General features: G+C 40.6%; 1 protein-coding gene across 1 annotated transcript in view; it reads right to left on the reverse strand.

The window, feature by feature from the left end:
- The window catches only part of ATF6 (activating transcription factor 6), a 206392-nt gene that overhangs the window by 102323 nt on the left and 82430 nt on the right, over positions 1-21639 (reverse strand). Inside the window, exons 14-15 of the mRNA XM_059146835.1 lie at positions 9786-9853; positions 4942-5056 (exon numbers count right to left, since the gene is read on the reverse strand). Coding sequence (XP_059002818.1) covers positions 4942-5056; positions 9786-9853 — 183 coding nt within the window. The remainder of the gene's footprint in view (positions 1-4941; positions 5057-9785; positions 9854-21639) is intronic.

The following is a 21639-nucleotide window of genomic DNA, read 5'->3' on the forward strand; positions in this document are numbered from 1 at the left end:
TGGGAATCAATCTTTGGCAAACATTTTGAACCAATAACATCGCAAGTCAGCCTTCGAGCCTTCCAATAATTAGAGCTTTTCCTATACTCTGTCCAGGGTTTCAAGTTTCTGGCTCTTGCTGCTGGAATCTACAGATAGTAGACATCATCTTTTCTCCAAAAAAAAGAAAGCAATGAGGTCTAATGACAATCTCCTCCAAATGTTTCTGCCAAACATTAAAAAAATGAGGATATAAGCACCTCAAAGTTCTACCTCGTGACTGTTAAACATTTCACAGTCAATCATTTCAGGCAGGTCACTTCTTCAGCTCCAAAACTTAGATTCAGAGACAAGAACAAAACCGATGCAGCTCTGGCTAGTGTAACCATAAGTGGAGAAAGGTCATCTCTAAATTTTCTGTTAGAATTCAGCACAGCTTATGTTATTCCTTGGATTGGTAAAGCAGATTCACAGTTCTTTAGGCATAGCAGATGCAAAAGTACCCTTTAAATGATTATGAAAAGCAACAAACCTCCATCACTGATTTATCTTAGTGAACCGTTATCTAAAATTGTGCCGTTGGATAAACACTGAGTGGCTGGCATTGTGCTGAGTGTCAGGGGTGGTAATAAAACAGCTATGACACTTCCTGCCTTTAAGAGGGTTAGGACACAGACAAGAAGATGAGTCTTTAAATCAAACAATTAGCCATTAATATAAGAATTTCTTTTTTTATAGAAGTCAGGTTGTAGAGTGTAATAAACAATTTATGAAGCTCTAAGGGCCCATCACAATCATTTTTTCAGAAGAGTGGCCCTAGGCTGTTCCTTCTGCATGAAGTTGCTGGCTCACAAAGCAAGGAACTACATTTGAAATCAACCCTATTTCCCTGGTAGCAAATGAATGGACAATGAACCATGAGCCAGGCTATCTATATAAGATTGTACGTAAGAGATGATGTAAGTATACATACATACACACATACATTCATACATACGTGTGTGCACCCATGGCGTGTACACACACACACACACACACAATCAGATCCTCTCTTTGGGAAGCCTCAGTGAGCGACACGTAAATGAGACCAACACAGAATCACTGGCGCCGCCGTGGGATCAGGAATGGCAACGAGCCACCACTGCAATCTCTGTGAGGCCCAGTATATGTTCCAGTCTAGGAAGCACAAGCACAGGGGGACTATTTGGCTGCTGAGCAAGTTTCCTGCGCTTCTTCAACTCCTATGTATTTTACAATATGACCCTCTTATTTAAGGTTATCCTAAGAATCCATGTCATGTGTATGATACTGTTAGTAAGTTTTTATAAGAGACCACGAAGGTGTAAAATACCCAAATATGGTACTGTATCAAAGAACACAAAAAATATTCAAAAAGAGCATGGTATTATATCTTGAATGCATAAAGTACTCAGGAGGCAGAGGAGAGAAACATATCCGGAGCAGGCATACAGCCAGAGCTCAGGTTCCCCTTATGTGTGTTACATTATGTATGTATCTGAAACAGATGAGAAGACAATGTTAAGTGTCTCACTTTTACTTGAGGGACAGGTACTGCAAACAGAAAATATAAAAGAAATACACAGAGTTCCAGAATGCAGACTTCCATCTCACTGGAAAGGACATCTCCGACAAGAACGAAGACAATATGGTGAGCGGACATTCGCAGCCCCGTGAATCAGAGAGAGCCTGTTCCTAATGGGGAGTTGCTCCCGGGAAGATAGAAATTCCTTTCTCTAGTTATCAGAAGACAAGAGAGTGGCATCTAGAGCAGTATTTCAATGTTTAGTGGAATTATAGACAAAGTAAATATCATTTTCGTGCTTTTTTTTCAATGTTACCTTTCCTCCCCTCTTTGGAAGCACTTTCTTTCTTTTTTTTTTTTTTTAAGATTTTATTTATTTATTTGACAGACAGAGATCACAAGTAGGCAGAGAGGCAGGCAGAGAGAGAGGAGAAAGCAGGCTCCCTGCTGAGCAGAGAGCCCGATGCGGGGCTTGATCCCAGGACCCTGGGATCATGACCCGAGCAGAAGGCAGAGGCTTTAACCCACTGAGCCACCCAGGCGCCCCGGGAAGCACTTTCTTATCCTACCTTACATAAGCCTTCTTGAGTATTTGCTTCTGCCCCATAATTTTGAATTCATTTTATCATATTCTTTAATTTACTCCCTCCCTAGACAGACTATCATATGGAATCACTGAGAAAAAATAAACATTAAACTTAATTGGATTTTTTTCTTATTAATTTATCAGTTATACCACACTCAAAGTGACTTGGAAGTTTGAGAAAACATTATTTTCCACCACCCAGGCTCCAAATCATAGTAAGACAAGTCAAAGAAAGGACTAAAAGACAAAATACTTCGAAGAAAATAAGTTATGAACACCTGGAACTAAATAAAAGGGAGTCGAGGGAGTTACTGTGTTGGGAGACAAAAACTTAAAGCAAAATCAAAAGAACAGGAAAAGGTTTGAACCTCTGACAGGATTACTGGGATCATAAGCATTCTTTCCTGCTGGCCTAAACTAGGAAGTCAGTAGTTATCCAAGAGTGAGTCTTGGAGAAAATTATTTCAGCAGCTCAACTGTAATGTGATTAGGGGTGTGAGGAGGCAGAAGTCTGGGACAGAGGAGGTTTATAAATAATGGTATACTAAATAGTCAATGGCTATGTCTACTTTTTTAGATAGTAAAATATTTCATTAGACACATATTCACTTCTAAAATTAAACAATATAGCTTGCTTACTGGCTCTGTTATGTCTGGTTTATACGAAGCCAAACCTTGGAGCTTTAGAACATCTGTATCTCTTAAATTCCAATGCAATCATACGGTATCAATTATAATAATTTCTGTCAATGAAATTAAGAGCCAAACTAGGAGAAAAAGCCTATATCCTTCTGTACAGGAAATGATGCCCTTCATCTTTTTAACGAAAATGTTAGAAGAATATTTTATATTGAAAAATGGAAGCAAAAACGAAGCATGAGGTCATTACTTCTTTCATTTTCATTTTAGCAAGAACGAAAAGAACAATCCGGCGTTTCAGAACCAAATTCCTGTCGCATGACACGTTTACAGTCATCATGACACGTTTACAGTCATCATGATAAAATTAACTTCCTTAGTCCTGCTGTTAAAATAAAACAAGAAAAAATGAAGCAGGATGTTGTCTCTAACTCCTGTTACCTAATGAAGTTCAGGTTCATTCTCACTTTTCCTTGATATAAAACACCAAGATGTGATAAAGCAGTAATTAGGAAATAAGAATCCAAACAGAATGTGACAGATAGTCCTAACAGTTTTCCACAACGTGAGAAAGACTGTTTCTTCTAGAACATCAAAAAGTTGGGGGCACGGGGAGTTAAACAACAATTTTCCAACAGTACTTTTTACAGCAAACTAAAGAGAAAGAGCTCTTATAAACACAAGAAATATAATGTGTATATCTAAAATAAAAATGCCATTCATCTTCCTTTGTATATATAATCCCTTTAAAGCTAGGATTATTGTTCTCTTCCCTAAAAAAACATTACCACATAGGACTTCAACAACCCACGGCATGACCACTGATACATCCAATATGTTTTGGATAAATAATAGAGAAATTACCTGGAACCTGAGAAAAAGTATTCAGCTATTCGAGTGTTAAAAACACTTTCTTCTGGTAGCTTCCATAAACATATACTTCAACACATTCATTTTTTGACACCCATCGGGGTCTCTTCGTAGTGCTATGAGATCTCATTTCTAAAGTTTAGTTTTTTCTGTCCACTTTTAACATGACTATGTCAACACTAAGGCAAATACTTAGTTCTCAGAAGCCAGTACAACCGGAGCCTTGCTGAAACCCTGTTCTCAGCTGCCCCCTTGCTGCTGGAAATGCACTTCAAGGTTGGCACAGCACAGAAATATACCAACTTGTCTGAGAGAATAAGCTGGGCAGAAGGAAAAGGCGGAAATCATGAGGCGGCACTGCAAAAGTATTCCAAATCTCTAAGTGTGTTTGATCAACAGCTAAAAATATGGGACATGTCTGATTTCTCTCATCCTCAACTGTCAAAGTTCTCTGATCCTAATATCCTGAGCTACTAGATATATATATATGTTAGGAAAAGAACTGCGTTTGCTGAGAATTTCAGATAGTGAGTGGTGACAACAGTCCGAGAATGAATTGTTTACTCAACAATTAGCATGTGCTTATTTCTAACAGTGCCCCCTCTACATTCTTAAAAAAAGAAACGAAAAGCCTAGGATACAAACCTCCAAGGAATTCTAACTCATTCGTGTGTTCCCGGTTGAACGCACAGCACTCTCACAGAGACATTTTCATGGCAACTCTGGGAAACATATATTTTCATTTTACAGGAGAAGTAGACGGAAAGCACACAGCTCTGTGCCTTGCTTCTATTTAACATCTGTAACGTTCAAGTACTTAAACAAACACTTCCTTTTGCACAAAATGACTAACACATCTTCACCAACAGAAGTAAATGATGAAGAAGCGAGAAAGAACAGGACGTCTCAGAGATGTGAATCCAAGCACTCCACGAACATTCCATCAGTCCATGATTCACCTTAATCCCACTCCTGGGAAACCTGTTTCTCAGTAACCAAACGGGACTAACACCCCAAAGCCTAAAAAGAAATTTTCATGTTTTTACTTCTTCTGTTAAAAACAACCAGGACGGATATAGGAATAACAAAGAATCAAAATCAGTACTGTTTCTATTTTCCAAATACGAACTCGTTGCCTGACCGCAATTCCCCATTGGTCTTCACAATGCCCACAGCGCAGACAAGCACGTACTCCAGGTTCCACTCTCGGGACGCGGCTAGACCTCGTCCTGTCTCAGCTCTCCCTCCCTCCCACAGGAGTCCACCCAGTGCCCTGCACCTAGCAGGCACTCACAAATTATTTTTTCTTCCAAAGTGAACTTACCCTTCGAAATGACACCACATAGAACGTGTCTCCCCTCCTGCGGATGGCCTCAAAGAAGTCTTGGTAACTTCTGGGTGATGCGTAATACACTTGGAGCTCACTCCCCGCGTTCCTGCTAAAGGAAGAAAAGGGCAAAGTTTTCGTCAACTAGCAAATTTCATAACCTCTTGAAAATACTCCCCATTCTACGGCTATGTCTGAATTGTAAGAATTCCTCTCACACAAAATATTAGCAGCAGTTGGCAATAATTTTTATACTAACATTCTGAAGAGCCCAAGGTCAGGTTATTTGTAAGGTCCAATTCACTAAATAGCTAAAACTCATTTCTGAATGGAAAGCTCTAGAATTTATCTACTCAAGTGGATAAATGCAAAGCATGTAAAATAATGAAAAGCATTATTTTCAAATGCAAAGCATGTAAAAATAATGAAAGTATCAGAAAACAGATTGCTGCATTGGCTTCCGTGATTTTCAATTTTTTGGCAACAGAAATTAAATCTAAGGGAAACTTCTTCTTTACCACTCCACCAAATCTGGGAGGCATGCTTGCTACAAGGCTGTGTAAAAGGTGGGAAGAATTTAGGATTTGAAAACAAACAGACCCGGCTTTGAATTTCTTACTCCTCAAGTAGGTATTCTTGGGGGATTTATCCTCTGATCAACATCAATTTCCTCAACCATAAAATGAGAATAACCATATAAACCCGGATTGTTACTGGGGTCAGAGATGTTATCTATGTAATCTACGAAGTACCTAGCATGGGTCTCCTGTTTTTTATGAGTCACTCAACAAATGCTAGCCACAGATATTAAAAGTACCATGTCAGGGTGCCTGGGTGGCTCAGTTGGTTAAGCATCTGCCTTTGGCTCAGGTCATGATCCAGGATCCTGGGATTGAGCCCCACGTCGGGCTCCCTGCTCAGCAGGGATCTGCTTCTCCCTCTCCTTTTACCCCTCCCTCTTGCTCATGCTCTCTCTCTCTCTCTCTCTCATTCCTTCAAATAAATAAGTCTTAAATTTAAAAAAATACATTAAAAAGTACCATGTCAGTGCCTTCATATAATCTTAACTAAAATTACTGTACCTCAACCACATCATATTCCCAAAAGATATACTCAAATGATATTAATATAGTTTTTAATATTTTCAGTCTCACTATTCAGCATAATAAGCTAACACTTTCAGAAGTTAAAGGAAAATTAAAGAAATAATGTTTCATTTTTCTCCAAAAAGACAACCTATGTTTTCTTTCTTGTATGTTCTTCTATGTTTTCAATCAAACTTTAAGAGGAAAAAAAAACTGATCTAAAAGGAAAATTATAAATGAGTCATAAGAATTTTTTTTTTTTTTAAATAATTCCACTTGCTCACTGTGAGGCCGTTTCTAACCACATTATTTTGAGTATACAACCGGTTCTTCTTTATTTTTTTATTTTTAATTTTTAAGTAGGCTCCATGCCCAGGGTGGAGGCCAATGTGGGGCTTGAACTCATGACCCTGAGATAAGGCCTGAGATCAAGGGTTGGATGTTTAACTGACTGAGCCAACCAAGCACCCCTGAATGCACAACGGAGTCTTATTATTCATGGTAGTTACTATGTTCTATAAAATCAGCATGAACACTGAGTTTAGTAAAGACTGAAACATTCTAAAGGAAATACAGGCTTAGCTTCCTACAAGCCCCTAGTTACAGCATTTCTGTCATCTGATCACATATAACTTTGTTTTCCGTTTCTGATTAAAGACACTTCCTTTGACATACACATTTTACTCATTACCGTAGAACGCAGTCAACAGCGCGGGGTCAGTAACTTAATGCCTGAATGGAGCCAATCTAACATGTATATTTTCCCCATCTACACAACCAGCCTTCTGGAACAACAGGTAGTCCTTCAACACTACTCTTCAGGGCCATTTTAAATAGTGAAATCACCAAGAAAAAGCAGAAAAATATGGTACTTAATAGACCTCAAAAAGAAACTTATTTACAGCATGAGAGCTAAAGCAGGAAGGCAGAGTGTTGCCTTGTTAATTAAGCCTCCCCCAGGGCCATCCGTGCAGAGTCCTAAATGACTATGAGAAGATGCTGAGCACTGATTTGGGGGCAGACACACATTTAGTGAGCACGTGCATTCACAGATACCCAGTACATGAGTAATTCATTTAAAACATCTTTTTAAAAACTTTTTAAAAAAGATTTTTATTTATTTGTCAGAGAGGGAGAGAGAGAGCACCACAGGGGGAGCGACAGACAGAGGGAGAAGCAGGCTCCCCACTGAGCAAGGAGCCTGATGTGGGACTCAATCCCAGACCTGAGCCGAAGGCAGACACTCAACCGACTGAGCCACCCAGGTGTCCCTTTAAAGACTTTATAAAAGCAATTTTAGGTTCACGGCAAACCTGAGAGGAAGATGCAGAGATTAAAAACATTTTTAACTAGTAAAGAAATAATGTGCCAACTCAATGATGCATCAAAAACCGAGTATTTGGGTGCCTGGGTGGCTTAGTCGGGTAAGCATCTGGCTCTTGATCTCAGCCCAAGTCTTGATCTGAGGGTTGTGACTTCAAGCCCCACACTGGGCGTGAAGCCTACTTTAAGAAGGGGGGCAGGACACCTGGGTGGCTCAGTCAGTTAAGCATACCACTCTTGACTTCAGCTCAGGTGACAGTCTCAGGGTTTTAAGATCACGCCCCGTGTTGGACTCCAGGCTGAGCGTGGAGCCTGCTTGAAATTCTCTCTCTCCCTCTCCCACACCCAACTCTCAGAAGATCTCTCTCTCAAAAGAAAAAAATCCATTAAAAAATGAAAATATTGGGCGCCTGGGTGGCTTGGTGGGTAAAGGCCTCTGCCTTCAGCTCGGGTCGTGGTCCCGGGGTCCTGGGATCGGGCCCTGTGTCGGGCTCTCTGCTCAGCAGGGAGCCTGCTTCCCCCTCTCTCTGCCTGCCTCTCTGCCTACTTGTGATCTCTGTCTGTCAAATAAATAAATGAAATCTTAAAAAAAAAGTATTTATAAGTATGTATATAGTAAACAAATGAAATATTCTGATAACTAGGGAATTATTGGTTACTATATATATTTGAATTATCTATTTCTACAGGATAATATAGTATCTCAGGATTTTAAACATTCATGGTTACTGATATGCTGCTTACTGCCATTTAATAGTAACTCTCAGTTAATAGGAAACGAACAGCTTTCGACTTAGTGGGTATGTATTCTCGGTGCCTGGTACACAGTCTGGCACGCAGTTAGTGCTCAGTAAATGTGAAATTAACACTAAAGAATTGTGAACTCTAAGTCTATGGCAGAGCCACAGACAGAAGCTGAGATTCTTTACTTCTACTTTCTTTTTTTTTTTAAGATTTTATTTATTTATTTGAAAGAAAGAAAGCGAGAGACAGAGCATGAGTAGAGGGTTAGGGGCAGAGGGAGAGGGAGAAGCAGGCTCCCCACTGAGCAGGGAGCCCAATGCGGGGCTTGATCCCAGGACCCTGAGATCATCACCCAAGCTGAAGGCAGACAGTTAACGGACGGAGTCACCCAGGTGCTCCTCTTTACTCCCACTTCAGTGATACTGTCCTGTCCTCAGTATATCACATCACCATCATTACCAGCTTCTGAACATGCCAAGTGCTGTGTAAAGTGCTTTAAATAAAGTATGTAATTTAATCATCAACTCTCTGTGGCCCAAGTACTGTAGACGAGGAAATTTTAAGTAAGCTGCTGGTGTTTATGTAATCACGCGGCAAGTAAGCGGAAGAAAGGATTTGCACTCTGCCAACCCAAAAGCTAGCGTCTTAAACCAGGACACTACACTGCCTCCCATGATGCTGTTCCTTTTAGTTAGTTATGTCTGGTCCATACATTTCAATCATAGGCACAGCACTCCTTCAAAAATCCTTCAAAATCTTAAGTGGCATCAGTGTGGTGAAAAATGCACTTTTTTAAAGATTTTATTTATTTGACAGGTAGAGATCAAGTAGGCAGAGAGGCAGGCAGAGAGAGAGAGGAGGAAGCAGGCTCCCTGTCGAGCAGAGAGCCCCATGACCTGAGCCGAAGGCAGAGGCTTTAACCCACCGAATCACCTAGGTACCCTGAAAAATGTATTTTAAGTCAAACAGATCTGAATGGTGATTCTGCCACTTATGAGTTCTATGACTCTGGCCTAGAAAAAATAAGTGACGTGCCCAGTTTCTCTCTATATAAAAATAGGGACTGTGATACCTACACTTTATAAGTGATTATACAGATTCAAAGATTAAAATGCATGGAAAGCACTCAGCAGGACATCTGGCACAGAGCAGACATTCAAATAACATTCTCTTCCCCTTGGCTCACAAAACAGATACAAATCGAGGACAAGAGTTATGTCTATTTAAATTTTACAGCAAAATTATGACTGAACAGCATTCTAATGAAATCTGTATTTAGGAATTTGAGAGTTAGCCTTTTGAAATTATCTGGATTTACTCTGACTGCTCAGAAGCAGTATGCTAAGTGAGCTAAGAGTAAAGTCACAGATGAGAACAAGTTTAAGGTAAAAGGGAAATGTGCTTTTCAACTTTATTAAAATACTAGGCATTTTAAAATTTCATGGCCAGGTTCAGTCATTAAGCATCTGCCTTCAGCTCAGGTCATGATCCTAGGGTCCTGGGATCGAGCCACACACCAGGCTCCCTGCTCGGTGGGAAGCCTGCTTCTCCCTCTCCCACTCCCCCTGCTCATGTTCCGGCTCTCCCTGTCTCTCTCTCTCTCTGTCAAATAAATAAAAAGATAAAATCTTTTAATAAATAAATAAATAAAATAAAATTCTGTGGCCAAGAACCTTCACACTTTCTTACCTGATACTAGTGGTTTCTGTGTATTGGACAGCCATGAGCTGAGAATTCGAGCCCTGCTCCAGAGCACCCTGAAAGAAAAAAAAAAAATTTAATGCCATACAATGAAATTGTACAAAGATCTTCCTATAGTGACTCACTCTACATTAACATTTACGAAACTCTCACTAAAGTGTTCACATACTTTTTTTTTCATGAATATTCTGACATATTAGGTTCACATAACTAAACACCAACATAGAGATTAGAACTCTTCTCGTTATACTCTGGGCTGAGAGATGTGTCTCAAGGAGATTAAAACATTAAGGCATTTCTCATAAAGTTTGAAAATACAGACCAAATGTTTAGTCCAATTACTGCAAGTTTTATTACCTAGTCATAAAAATATTACTGAACACGTAAACAACTTGTATTTGTCTAAAATAATTATTTTCCCAATGAAAAGTTCCTTAAGTGTGAAAAGTCCATAATGAAACTAGATCCTAGGGGCGGCGGGGTGGCTCAGTGAGTTAAAGCCTCAGCCTTCTGCTCAGGTCATGATCCCAGGGTCCTGGGATAGAGCCCTGCATCAGGCTCTCTGCTCAGTGGGAAGCCTGCTTCCTCCTCTCTCTCTGTCTGCTGCTCTGTCTACTTGTGATCTCTGTCTGTCAAATAAATAAATAAAATCTTTAAAAAAAAAAAAAAAGGAACTAGATCCTATTGTTTACTGAATTAAACACAAAGATCTTCATGCCATAATATACCTATGGACTAAGCCGTCATTAAAAAGATCTCACCAATGGGGGTGCCTGGGTGGCCTAGTCGTATGACTGTCTGACTCTTGATTTTGGCTCAGGTCATGATCTCAGGGTAGGGAGATGTAGGCTATCGGAGATGGGGCTCCACACTTGACTGGGAGTCTGCCTGAGAGTCTCTCTCTCTGGCCCACCCCTGCTTGTGTGTGCTCTCCCTCTCTCTCTCTCTCTCAAATCAATCAATCAATCAAATGTTACTTCCTATAAACAGCATATAGCTGGGTCTTCCCTTTTAAAAACTCTAATTTGAGGGGCGCCTGGGTGGCTTGGTCCTTAAGTGTCTGTCTTTGGCTCAGGTCATGATCCCAGGGTCCTGGGATCAAGCCCGCATGGGGCTCCCTGTTCCGTGGGAAGCCTGCTTCTCCCTCCCCACTCCATCTGCTCGTGTTCCCTCTCTTGTGTCTCTAGCAAATAAATAAATAAAATCTTAAAAAAAAAAACACCGTTTGACAATCTCTCCCTTATAACTAATGTATTTAGCCCATTAAATGTAATTACTAGTATAGCTGGGGTTAATAAGTTCACTATCTTAGTACATATTTTCTATTTATCCTATTTCTTTAGTCTTTTACTCACTTCTTTTGGTTAAAATGCTTATTTTTTTTTTTCCTTTTTTTCTTAAAGATTTTATTTTATTTATTTGACAGAGAGAAATCAAATCACAAGTAGACGGAGAGGCAGACAGAGAGAGAGAGAGAGGGAAGCAGGCTCCCTGCCGAGCAGAGAGCCCGATGCGGGACTCGATCCCAGGACCCTGAGATCATGACCTGAGCCGAAGGCAGCGGCTTAACCACTGAGCCACCCAGGCACCCTAAAATGCTTATTTTTATGGTATTCCACTTTTATTTCCTACATTGGCTTTTTTAGCTTTACCTCTTTGTGCTAGTTTTTAGTGTTTGTTATACAGATTATCTTTAAATTACCACAGTCTGCCTTTAAATGTTACTTGAAAAATGTAACTTTATAATTCCATTTACCGGTGTTCTTTTTCTTTTTTTTTTTTTTAAGATTTTTTATTTATTTATTTGACAGAAAGAGATCACAAGTAGGCAGAGAGGCAGGCAGAGAGAGGGGGGGAAGCAGGCTCCCTGCTGAGCAGAGAGCCTGATGTGGGGCTCGATCCCAGGACCCCAAGATCATGAACTGGGCCGAAAGCAGAGGCTTAACCTACCGAGCGACCCAGGGGCCCCTACCTGTATTCTTATTCTCTTATATTTAACTTCTACATAACCCATACACCCATGATAAACTGTTACGAGTTTTGATTAAAAAATAATCTTTTAGGGCTGCTTGGGCGGCTCAGTCATTAAGCGCCAGCCTTCAGCTCAGGTCATGATCCCAGGGTCCAGGAATCGAGCCCCATATCGGGCTCTCTGCTCAGCAGGAAACCTGCTTCTCCCTCTCCCACTCCCCCTGCTTGTGTACCCTCTCTCGCTCTGTCTCTTTCTGTTGAATAAATAAAATCTTTAAAAATAATAATAATAGGGGCTCCTGGGTGGCTCAGTGGGTTAAAGCCTCTGCCCTCAGCTCAGGTCATGATCCCAGGGTCCTGGGATTGAGCCCTGCATTGGGATCTCTGCTCAGCGGGGAGCCTGCTTCCTCCTCTCTCTCTGCCTGCCTCTCTGTCTACTTGTGATTTCTGTCTGTTAAATAAATAAATAAAAATCTTAAAAAATAATAATAATAATCTTTTAAAGACATTTAAAAATACATACACATATAAAATAAAGATACTTTTTATAAAAAGAGCATTTATTTTTACCAGTTATTTGCCCATTCTGGTGCTCTTCCTTCTGCTAATCTGGAGTTGTACCTGCTATCATTTCCCTTACCCTAAAAAATGTTTAGTATTTCTTAGAAAGCAGATCTTCCAAAGAAAAATTATCTGTTTCTTTATCAATCTGAAAATGTCTTGATTTTGCCTTCATTTTGAAAGGTATTTTCATGAATGTGCCCCTTTACCTTTTGCAGACTCGCAATCTAGAAAGAGGGTAGAATTATGAACTGGGATGAACAAAATCAAGGATATGGTGCTCGGAGGACACAGAACTTTCAAAAAAAGGGCAATTCATCAAATTTACTGAGTATCTTAACGAGACTATCGGATCCTCTTAAGCATCTGAAAGCAGCAGCTGGGAGGAAAAAGAGGTTAGAGAGGAGTAAAAACGACTAAGCAGAGCAGTTACACTCTCTATGCTAAGAGAGAGAATCTGCCAATTCTTTGCATGTGTTGGTATGGACAGCAGCATAAGCAGAATGACCCTTCCCCTCTGACCGAGAGCTCCTTTTACCCTTGACAAATACAGATTCATCCTTCGCATTCCTTTCTCTGTAACAGCTAAGAGTTCCACATTTCTGACCAGTAACTAAGCTCATTACAGAAACATAGGCACCCAAGATGGCAGAGAAAAATACGTCCATTTAAACTACAGATCACCTCATGTCCAAAGGCTGTGAAATTAAAACAAGACTATCTTCTCTGCATTAAAATTCCTTCAAGATTAAAGAACACCAAGCACCCCTGACATGGTAAATAAACTCTCTATTCATTGACATAACGGAAAGGAAAAAATAGTATGAAAATATTTATCAAAAGATAAGGCAAAAAACTCATTTAAGCCAAGAATTTTCATGTAATACCTCCTCTGTGGAATTACCCACTGGCAATTATCAGCCCTTTTCTTGCTCCTCCCCCTGCATGGCACAGGATGGAAGCCTGAAAACTGTATTACACTGTTTTTTGCCATCAGGTTGATATAATTTAGATACTGCCAGAAAGATATGTTGGCACCAGGTTCAGAAAGGCAAGGAGAGACAGAGTCCGCTTTCCCTCCACCCATGGCAGCTGACTGTAGTCTTTGGCAGACAGGTGTGTCTGGAGTACTAGACATCGCATTCTGATGCTACTGAACAGCTTTGTTTGGGCTACTGAGGTAGCTGTGACATTGGGAATAACTGTCTGTAGCCTCCAGGGGTACTAACGACCATAAAACCACCGTAATGCATGAACAAAAGGTACCAGAGAGGCCCAGACTGGATAATCACAGAATCTCAAAGCTTGAGCTCCTCCAGACCAACGCTCATTATTTTACTGATGATAACAGCCCCATAACGGTTATTAGTCCATCTTTCTCAATATCCTTTTAGTGTACTTGTGAACATATCACATACACTGCTCCCAATTAGTTTCCAAATAATCAAAAATCTAACGTGTTTCCATTAGCATATAAACATGTAAACCTGGTGAAATATATACCATCTGAAAATAAAACCTCTTATTTAATTCTTATAGCTACTCCATCTCCCTGCTCCTATTAATGGGGATCATCTTAAAATAATTTTCTCTACTTCTCTGTTTGTTATTACTTACTGAATCCACATCAATTGGGCTTTGTCACTGCCATTCCAATGAAAGGATTCATCAAGGTCACTAACAAATTCTAATAATCAAATCCACTGGTAAATTTCTCAGTCTTCATCCTCATCATTATCTCTTCTTTAGTAATAGTTAATCACATCCCCTTCTTATAAAACTTTTTTTGGGTTTTGGGACATTATTATCCCACATTTTTTCTTTTTCTTTCTTTTTTTTTTTTCCTTAAGATTTTATTTATTTTTTTGTCAGGGAGAGAGTATAAGCAGGCGGAGGAGTGCCAGGCAGAGACAGATAGAGAAGCAGGCTCCCCGCTGAGCAGAAGCCCGATGTGGGACTCAATCCTAGGACTCTGGGATCATGACCCTAGCCGAAGGCAGCCACTTAACTGACTGAGCCACCCAGGCATCCCTATCCTACATTTTTTCTTATCCATGAGCCAACCACTCCTCTTCCTTCTCTTTTGTCCTCTAATGTGAGAGCTGGCCCAGGGCTCAGTTCCATACCTCTTTCCTTTTCACTTTCTCCCGAGCTGCTCTCATCCCAGATTAAACTTCCAGTCTTGACCTTGCCCCTGAACTCCAAACCTGGATGGCAGTCCACTTGACTATCTACCTGACTGTAGTCATATTGAACTTAAGAGATATTTAAATCTTTTTTTTCCTATTAAAATCTCTTGATTTGGGGCACCTGGGTGGCTCAGTGGTTTGAAGCCTCTGCCTTTAACTCAGGTCGTGATCCCAGGGTCCTGGGGTCAAGCCCCACATCGGGCTTTCTGCTTGGCAGGGAGTCTGCTTCCCTTCCTCTCTCTCTGCCTGCCTCTCTGCCTACTTGTGATCTCTGTCTGCCAAATAAATAAATAAAATCTTTAAAATAATAATAATAATAATAAATAAAATAAAATCTCTTGATTCCTGCCTCCAACTCCTCCTTTCCTAGTCTCAGTCTCAGTAAGCAGCATCACTAGTCCTCCAGTAGGCAAGGCACAGAAATTATCAGTGATCCCTTCTAATCTTATATCAGCAATTTCCAATAGCACTACTTTCAAGATATATTTGGCATTCGAATACTTCCCCCCACTTTCACATCTACCACACTAGTAAGGGCTGAAATGATCTCTCACCCAGCCTACCAAAAGCGCTTCTCAACAGTTTCCTTACTTCCACTCAAGCTCCCTCCACTGTCTACTCTGTGTAGCAGCAGCTAAATAAATCTTTTAAAAATCCAATGTTTATAGCAGCAATGTTCACAACAGCCAAACAATGGAAAGAGCCCATATGTCCATCGACAGATGATTGGATAAAGAAAATGCCCGGGTGGGGTCGGGGGGTGTACCCAATGGAGTTCTACTCAGCCATCGAAAAAAAAACAAAAACAAAAACAAAAACAGAATCTTGCCATTTGCAACACTGTGGATGGAACTAGAGGGTATTATGCTGAGCAAAATACGTCAATGAGAGAAAAACAATTATATAATCTCACTCATATGTAGAATTTAAGAAACAGGAGAGAGGATAGGGGAAGAGAGGGAAAAATAAAACAAGATGAAATCAGAGAGATGAAGACAAACCATAAGAGACTCTCAACCACAGGAAACAAAATGAAAGTTGCTGGCGAGGAGGAGCATAAAGAGATTGGGTACCTGACTGAGGGACATTAAGGAGGGCACGAGATGGAATGAGCACTGGGTATGACACACAACTGATGAATCACTGACCTCTACCTCTGAAACTAGTAATATATTATATGTTAAGTAATTGAATTTAAATTTAAAAAAGAAAAAGAAAAAGAAAACAACGCCTAGTCACATTACAGTCAATTTGCTGAAAAGAAAATCTTGGCTTGGAGTGGTCAGCAATCAGATCAAGTCACTCCCCTGAGCAAAGCTCTCAATGCTTCTCACCACAGCCCACGAGGTTTGATATGAATTAGCCTCTGCTGCCTCTCTGATGTCATCGTCTACTACTCTACCCTCAGACACCACAGTCCGGGCTTAGACAACTGTTTGATGCTCCTCAAATATCCAGATGGTTTCCTCTAGACAGTCTTCATATGTGCTGTTCCCCTTTTCCAGAAGCTCTTTCTCTAGATTTCCCCTTGGATCTTTACACCACTTATGCCTTCGTTTTTTGTTACCACAAAAGCAATATTCTCACCAAATCGTTTTCTTCTTCCTAAGCACACAGAAGATGACATTTGCCTAACCTACTGCAAGACAAACCGTAAAAAGTGACAAGAGCCTTAGTCAATTGGACATTGGCTACTGTCCAGGCTGGATCCCTAAAACATTCTTCACAATCTTCCAAAACCCTCTCTTCCCCAACATCCGAAGCTAGAAGTGAAGAATTTCAAGTTGTTGGGGTCACAAAGGGGAAAGAAGCTGGATTCCTTAGTCACTGCTTGAAGGAAAGCCACCCCAGAGAGCTACAGCAAACTTTGTGTAGGTGAGAAACCAATTCTTATTCCACGTAGCTACTGAGATTTTGAGGCTAGTTGTTAAAACATCCAGCATTAATCACCCTGACAATCCTTCTCAAGCACTCTTCAGAGAAGCCTTCTCTAGAACGGGTATTCGATCTAACAAAGTCACTCATCTTTCAATTTAACCTCTAATCTCCAACCCCACTGTTCGGGTTTTCTATTTCTTCCTGGTTCAGTTTTGGTACTATATATGTCTCTAGAAATGCATCCATTTCTTCCAGATTGTCAAATGTGCTCACATATAGTTGCTCATAATATGTTCTTATAATTGTTTGTATTTCTTTGGTGTTGGTTGTGATCTCTCCTCTTTCATTCATGATTTTATTTATTTGGGTCCTTTCTCTTTTCTTTTTGATTACTCTGGCCAGGGGGTTATCAATCTTACTAATTCTTTCAAAGAATCAGCTCCTAATTTTGCTGATCTGTTCTACTGTTCTTTTGGTTTCTATTTCATTGATTTCTGCTCTGATTTTTATGATTTCTCTTCTCCTGCTGGGTTTAGGCTTCCTTTGCTGTTCTTTCTCCAGCTCCTTTAGGTGTAGGGTTAGGTTGTGTACTTAAGACCTTTCTTGCTTCTTGAGAAAGGCTTGTATCACTATATACTTTCCTTGCAGGACTGCCTTAGCGGTGTCCTACAGATTTTGGATAGTTGTGTTTTCATTTTCATGTGTTTCCATGAATTTTTTCAATTCTTCTTTAACTTCCTAGTCGACCCATTTACTCTTTAGTAGGATACTCTTTAGCCTCCATGTATTTTAATTCTTTCCAAATTTCCTCTTGTGTTTGAGTTCTAGCTTGAGAGCATTGTGGTCTGAAAATATGTAGGGAATGATCCCAATCTTTTGGTACTGATTGAGACCTGATTTGTGACCCAGGATGTGATCTATTCTGGAGAATGTTCCATGTGCACTAGAGAATATATGCCGTTGCTGTGGGATGGAATGTTGTGAATATATTTGTGAGGTCCATCTGGTCCAGTGTGTCACTTAAGGCCTTTATTTACTTGTTGACCTTCCACTTGGATGATCTGTCCCTTTCAGTGAGGGGGGTGTTAAAGTCCCCTACTATTATTGTGTTATTGTCGATGTGTTTCTTTGATTCTGACATTTGGTTGTTCCCATATTTGGGGCATAGATGATATTTAAAATTGTTAGATCTTCTTGTTGGACAGACCCTTTGAGTATGATATAGTGTCCTTCCTCATCTCTTATTATAGTCTTTGGCTTAAAAAATCTAATTTATCTGTTACAAGGATTGCCACCCCTGCTTTCTTTTGATGTCCATTAGCGTGGTAAATTGTTTTCTACCCCCTCACTTCTGGAGGTGTCTTTGGGTCAAAAATGAGTTTCTTATAGGTAGCCCATTGATGGGTTTTGGATTTTTATCCATTCTGATACCCTGTGCCTTTTAATTGGGGCATGTAGCCCATTACATTCAGGGTAACTATTGAAAGATAAGAATTTGATGCCATTGTATTGCTGGTAAAGTGATTGTTACTGTATATTGTCTCTGTTCCTTTTTGGTCTACTACTTTTAGGGTCTCTCTTTGCTTAGAGGACTCCTTTCAATATATCCTATAGGACTGGTTTGGTGTTTGCAAATTCTTTTAATTTTTGTCTCGGAAGCTTTTTATTTCTCTTTCTATTTTCAATGATAGTCTAGCTGGATATAGTATTCTTGGCTGCATATTTTTCTCATTTAGTATTCTGAATGTATCGAGCCAGTTCTTTCTGGCCTGCCAGGTCTCTGTGGATAAGTCTGCTGCCAATCTAATATTTCTACCATTGAATTTTACAGACTTCTTGTCCGGAGCTTTCAGGATTTTCTCTTTGTCACTAAGACTTGTAAGTTTTACTACTAGATGACAGGGTGTGGACCTATTTTTATTGATTTTGAGGGGGGTTCTCTGTGCCTCCTGGATTTTGAAGCTTGTTCCCTTTGCCATATCAGGAAAATTCTCTACTATAATTTGCTCCAATATACCTTCTGCCCCCCCCCTTTCTTCTTCTTCTGGAATCCCAATTATTCTAATATTGTTTCGACTTACGACCCACTTCTCTCTTGAATTCTCCCCTCATGGTCCAATAGTTGTTTGTCTCCCTTTTGCTCAGCTTCTTTATTCTCCATCATTTGGTCTTCTATATCCCTAATTCTCTCTTCTGCTTCATTTATCCCAGCAGTAAGAGCCTCCATTTTTTATTGCACCTCATTAACAGCTTTTTTAATTTCAACTTGGTTAGATTTTAGTCCTTTTATCTCTCCAGAAAGGGATTTTATTTCCCCAGAAAGGAATTCTCTATTATCTTCCATGTCTTTTTTGAGGCCAGCTAGCACCTTGAGAATCGTCGTTCTGAACTCTAGTTCTGACATACTACCAACATCCACATTGATTAGGTCCCTAGCCATCGGTACTGCCTCTTGCTATGAACTTTTTTGGGGGGGTTTTCTACCTTGTCATTTTATCTAGATAAAAATATATGAACAAGAGAATAAAATACGAAAAGGGTGGCAAAGACCCCAGAAAAATGTACACTAACCAAACCAGAAGAGATCCAAAACTGGGGGGAGTGGAAAGAGGGAAAAAAGAAATAAAAATTTAAAAATAAAAAATAAAAAATAATATTTATATATTAGACTGGTGAATAGAACAGAGCCACCCAGTAGCTTTTGGGTGTATTTTGGTCTCTTAGAAGACACTACCTCCCAAAATTTTAAAGAAAGAAAAACATATATATACAAAAATAAGGGTAAACACGATGAAGGGATGGAATATGAAAATTTTTTTTAAAAATTCTAAAAATGGAATTGATAAGATTGATTGGAAAAAGAGGGAAAAAAAGAGGAGGGAATGTGCTCAGGGTGGAGACTAGAACAAAGTCATGTGCTAGATTAGGGTATATTTTGATCTATTAGAAGAAATTGTATCCCAAAATTTTTAGGAAAAAAAAACCTGGGGCACCGGGGTGGCTCAGTGGTTTAAAGCCTCTGCCTTTGGCTCAGGTTATGATCCCAGGGTCCTGGGATTGAGCCCTGTATCAGGCTCTCTGCTCACTGGGAAGCCTGCTTCCCTTCCTCTCTCTCTGCTGGCCTCTCTGCTTACTTGTGATCTCTGTCTGTCAAATAAATAAATAAAATCTAAAAAAAAAACAAAAACAAAACACCCTTATGTATACAAAATATAAGGTTAAATACAATGAAGGGATAAAATATGACTATAACAATGAAGGTTTAAAATGATTTTTTTTTTAAAGAAATGTTCTATTAAGATAAAATAGTAAAAAGAGGAAAGAGGAAAAGTTAAAAAGATAGAGTAAGAAAAAATATTTTTTTTAAATTTAACTTGGGCGCCTGGGTGGCTCAGTGGGTTAAGCCTCTGCCTTTAGCTCAGGTCATGATCTCAGGGTCTTGGGAGCGAGCCCTGCATCGGGCTCTCTGCTCAGCGGGGAGCCTGCTTTCCCCTCTCTGTCTACCTCTCTGCCTACTTGCAATCTCTCTCTCTGTGTCAAATAAATAAATGAAATCTTTAAAAAAAAAAATTAACTTTGCAAGACTAAAGGATCATGGAGAAAAAGCCATGAATTCTATGAGTTGCTTTCCCCTAGCTCTAGGGTTCCGCTGTTCTCCTTGATTGGTGAACTTGGTCTTGGCCAGATGTTCTTGCTGATCTTCTGTGGAGGGGCCTGTTGCAGTGATTCGCAAAAGTCTTTGCCCAAGGTGGAACTGCACCGCCCTTGCCAGGGACCAGGGTAAGTAATCTGCTCGGGTTCACTCTCGGAGCTTTTATTCCCTGAACGCATTCCATACCACTTTGGAGGATAGGAATGGAGATGGCAGCCTCCCAATCTCCGGCCCAGAGGAGCCGAGAGCTTGGGGTTGCACTCCTCAGTGTGCCCTCAGAGAAAAGCAGTCAATCTCTCCTGTCTTCCTGGTCTCTGGCCACACTCCAAGCTCACCCAGCCTGTGACCAAGAATTTTTGTCTCTGGCGCACAGCCCCATTTGGAGACTCCAAACCCAGCAGATTCCTGCCGCGCTGCTCCTTCTGGAGGAAAAAGGTGAGCCTCCCCAGATTTGCCACTTGTGGGATCCCTGCTCCAAGAGCAGTGGCCCAACTGTGCCTCAGATCCTGGTTTAAGGTAACCCTAGCTGAGAGCTCACTCCTCAGCTGCGTCTCTCTAGCCAGCTACCCCGCTCTGACACCTGGCAGGTCTGCCACGCTCAGACACCCCCAATCTTTCTGTGACTGTGAGACCTGAGACCACACTGTCCCCGCGAGGGCTGCACTCCTGCTTAGCCTCTGGAGCAATGTCCCTCAGAGGACCAGACTTCTAAAAGTTCTGATTTTGTGCTCCACAGCTCCACCACTCTCCGGGAGCAGGCCCCTCCCGCCATGGTCTATCTTCCCGTTGCTTCGGATTCACTTCTCTACAGGTCCTACCTTTCAGAAAGTGGTTGATTTTCTGTTCCTAAAATTGCTACTCTTCTTCTCTTTTATCTCCTGATGAGTTTGAGATGTTTGGAATGGTTTGATAACTATCTAGCTGAACTCCTAGGATCTGATATCATTTCAATCTGCTACTCCTCCGCCATCTTGCCTCTCTCTATCATAGGTAATGTTTGTTGGGAGCTTAGGATGTGCCAGTTGCTAGTCTAAGTGCTTCAGAAGTAATAATGAGTAGCTTACAAATGATGGAATGACTACAAATGGTGCTTTGTGGTAAACATGAAAATGGAAGCTCATCTGCAGCACCTGGCTGTCTCAGTAGGTAGAGCATGTGACTCCTGATCTCAGAGTTCGAAGCTCAAGCCCCATGTTGGGTGCAAAGATTACTTAAAAATAAAATCCTAGGCGCCTGGGTGGCTCAGTGGGTTAAGCCGCTGCCTTCGGCTCAGGTCATGATCTCAGTCAGGGTCCTGGGATCGAGTCCCACATCGGGCTCTCGGCTCAGCAGGGAGCCTGCTTCTCTATCTCTGCCTGCCTCTCCGACTACTTGTGATTTCTCTCTGTCAAATAAATAAATAAAATCTTTTAAATAAATAAATAAATAAATAAAAAATAAATAAAAAATAAAAAAATAAAATAAAATAAAATCCTAGGGGCAGCTGGGTGGCTCAGTGGGTTAAAGCTTCAGCCTTCGGCTCAGGTCATGGTCCCAGGGGCCTGGGATCGAGCCCCACATCAGGCTCTCTGCTCAGCAGGGAGCCTGCTTC

Source organism: Mustela lutreola, chromosome 14 (genome assembly GCF_030435805.1).
Source record: "Mustela lutreola isolate mMusLut2 chromosome 14, mMusLut2.pri, whole genome shotgun sequence".
Taxonomy (NCBI): domain Eukaryota; kingdom Metazoa; phylum Chordata; class Mammalia; order Carnivora; family Mustelidae; genus Mustela; species Mustela lutreola.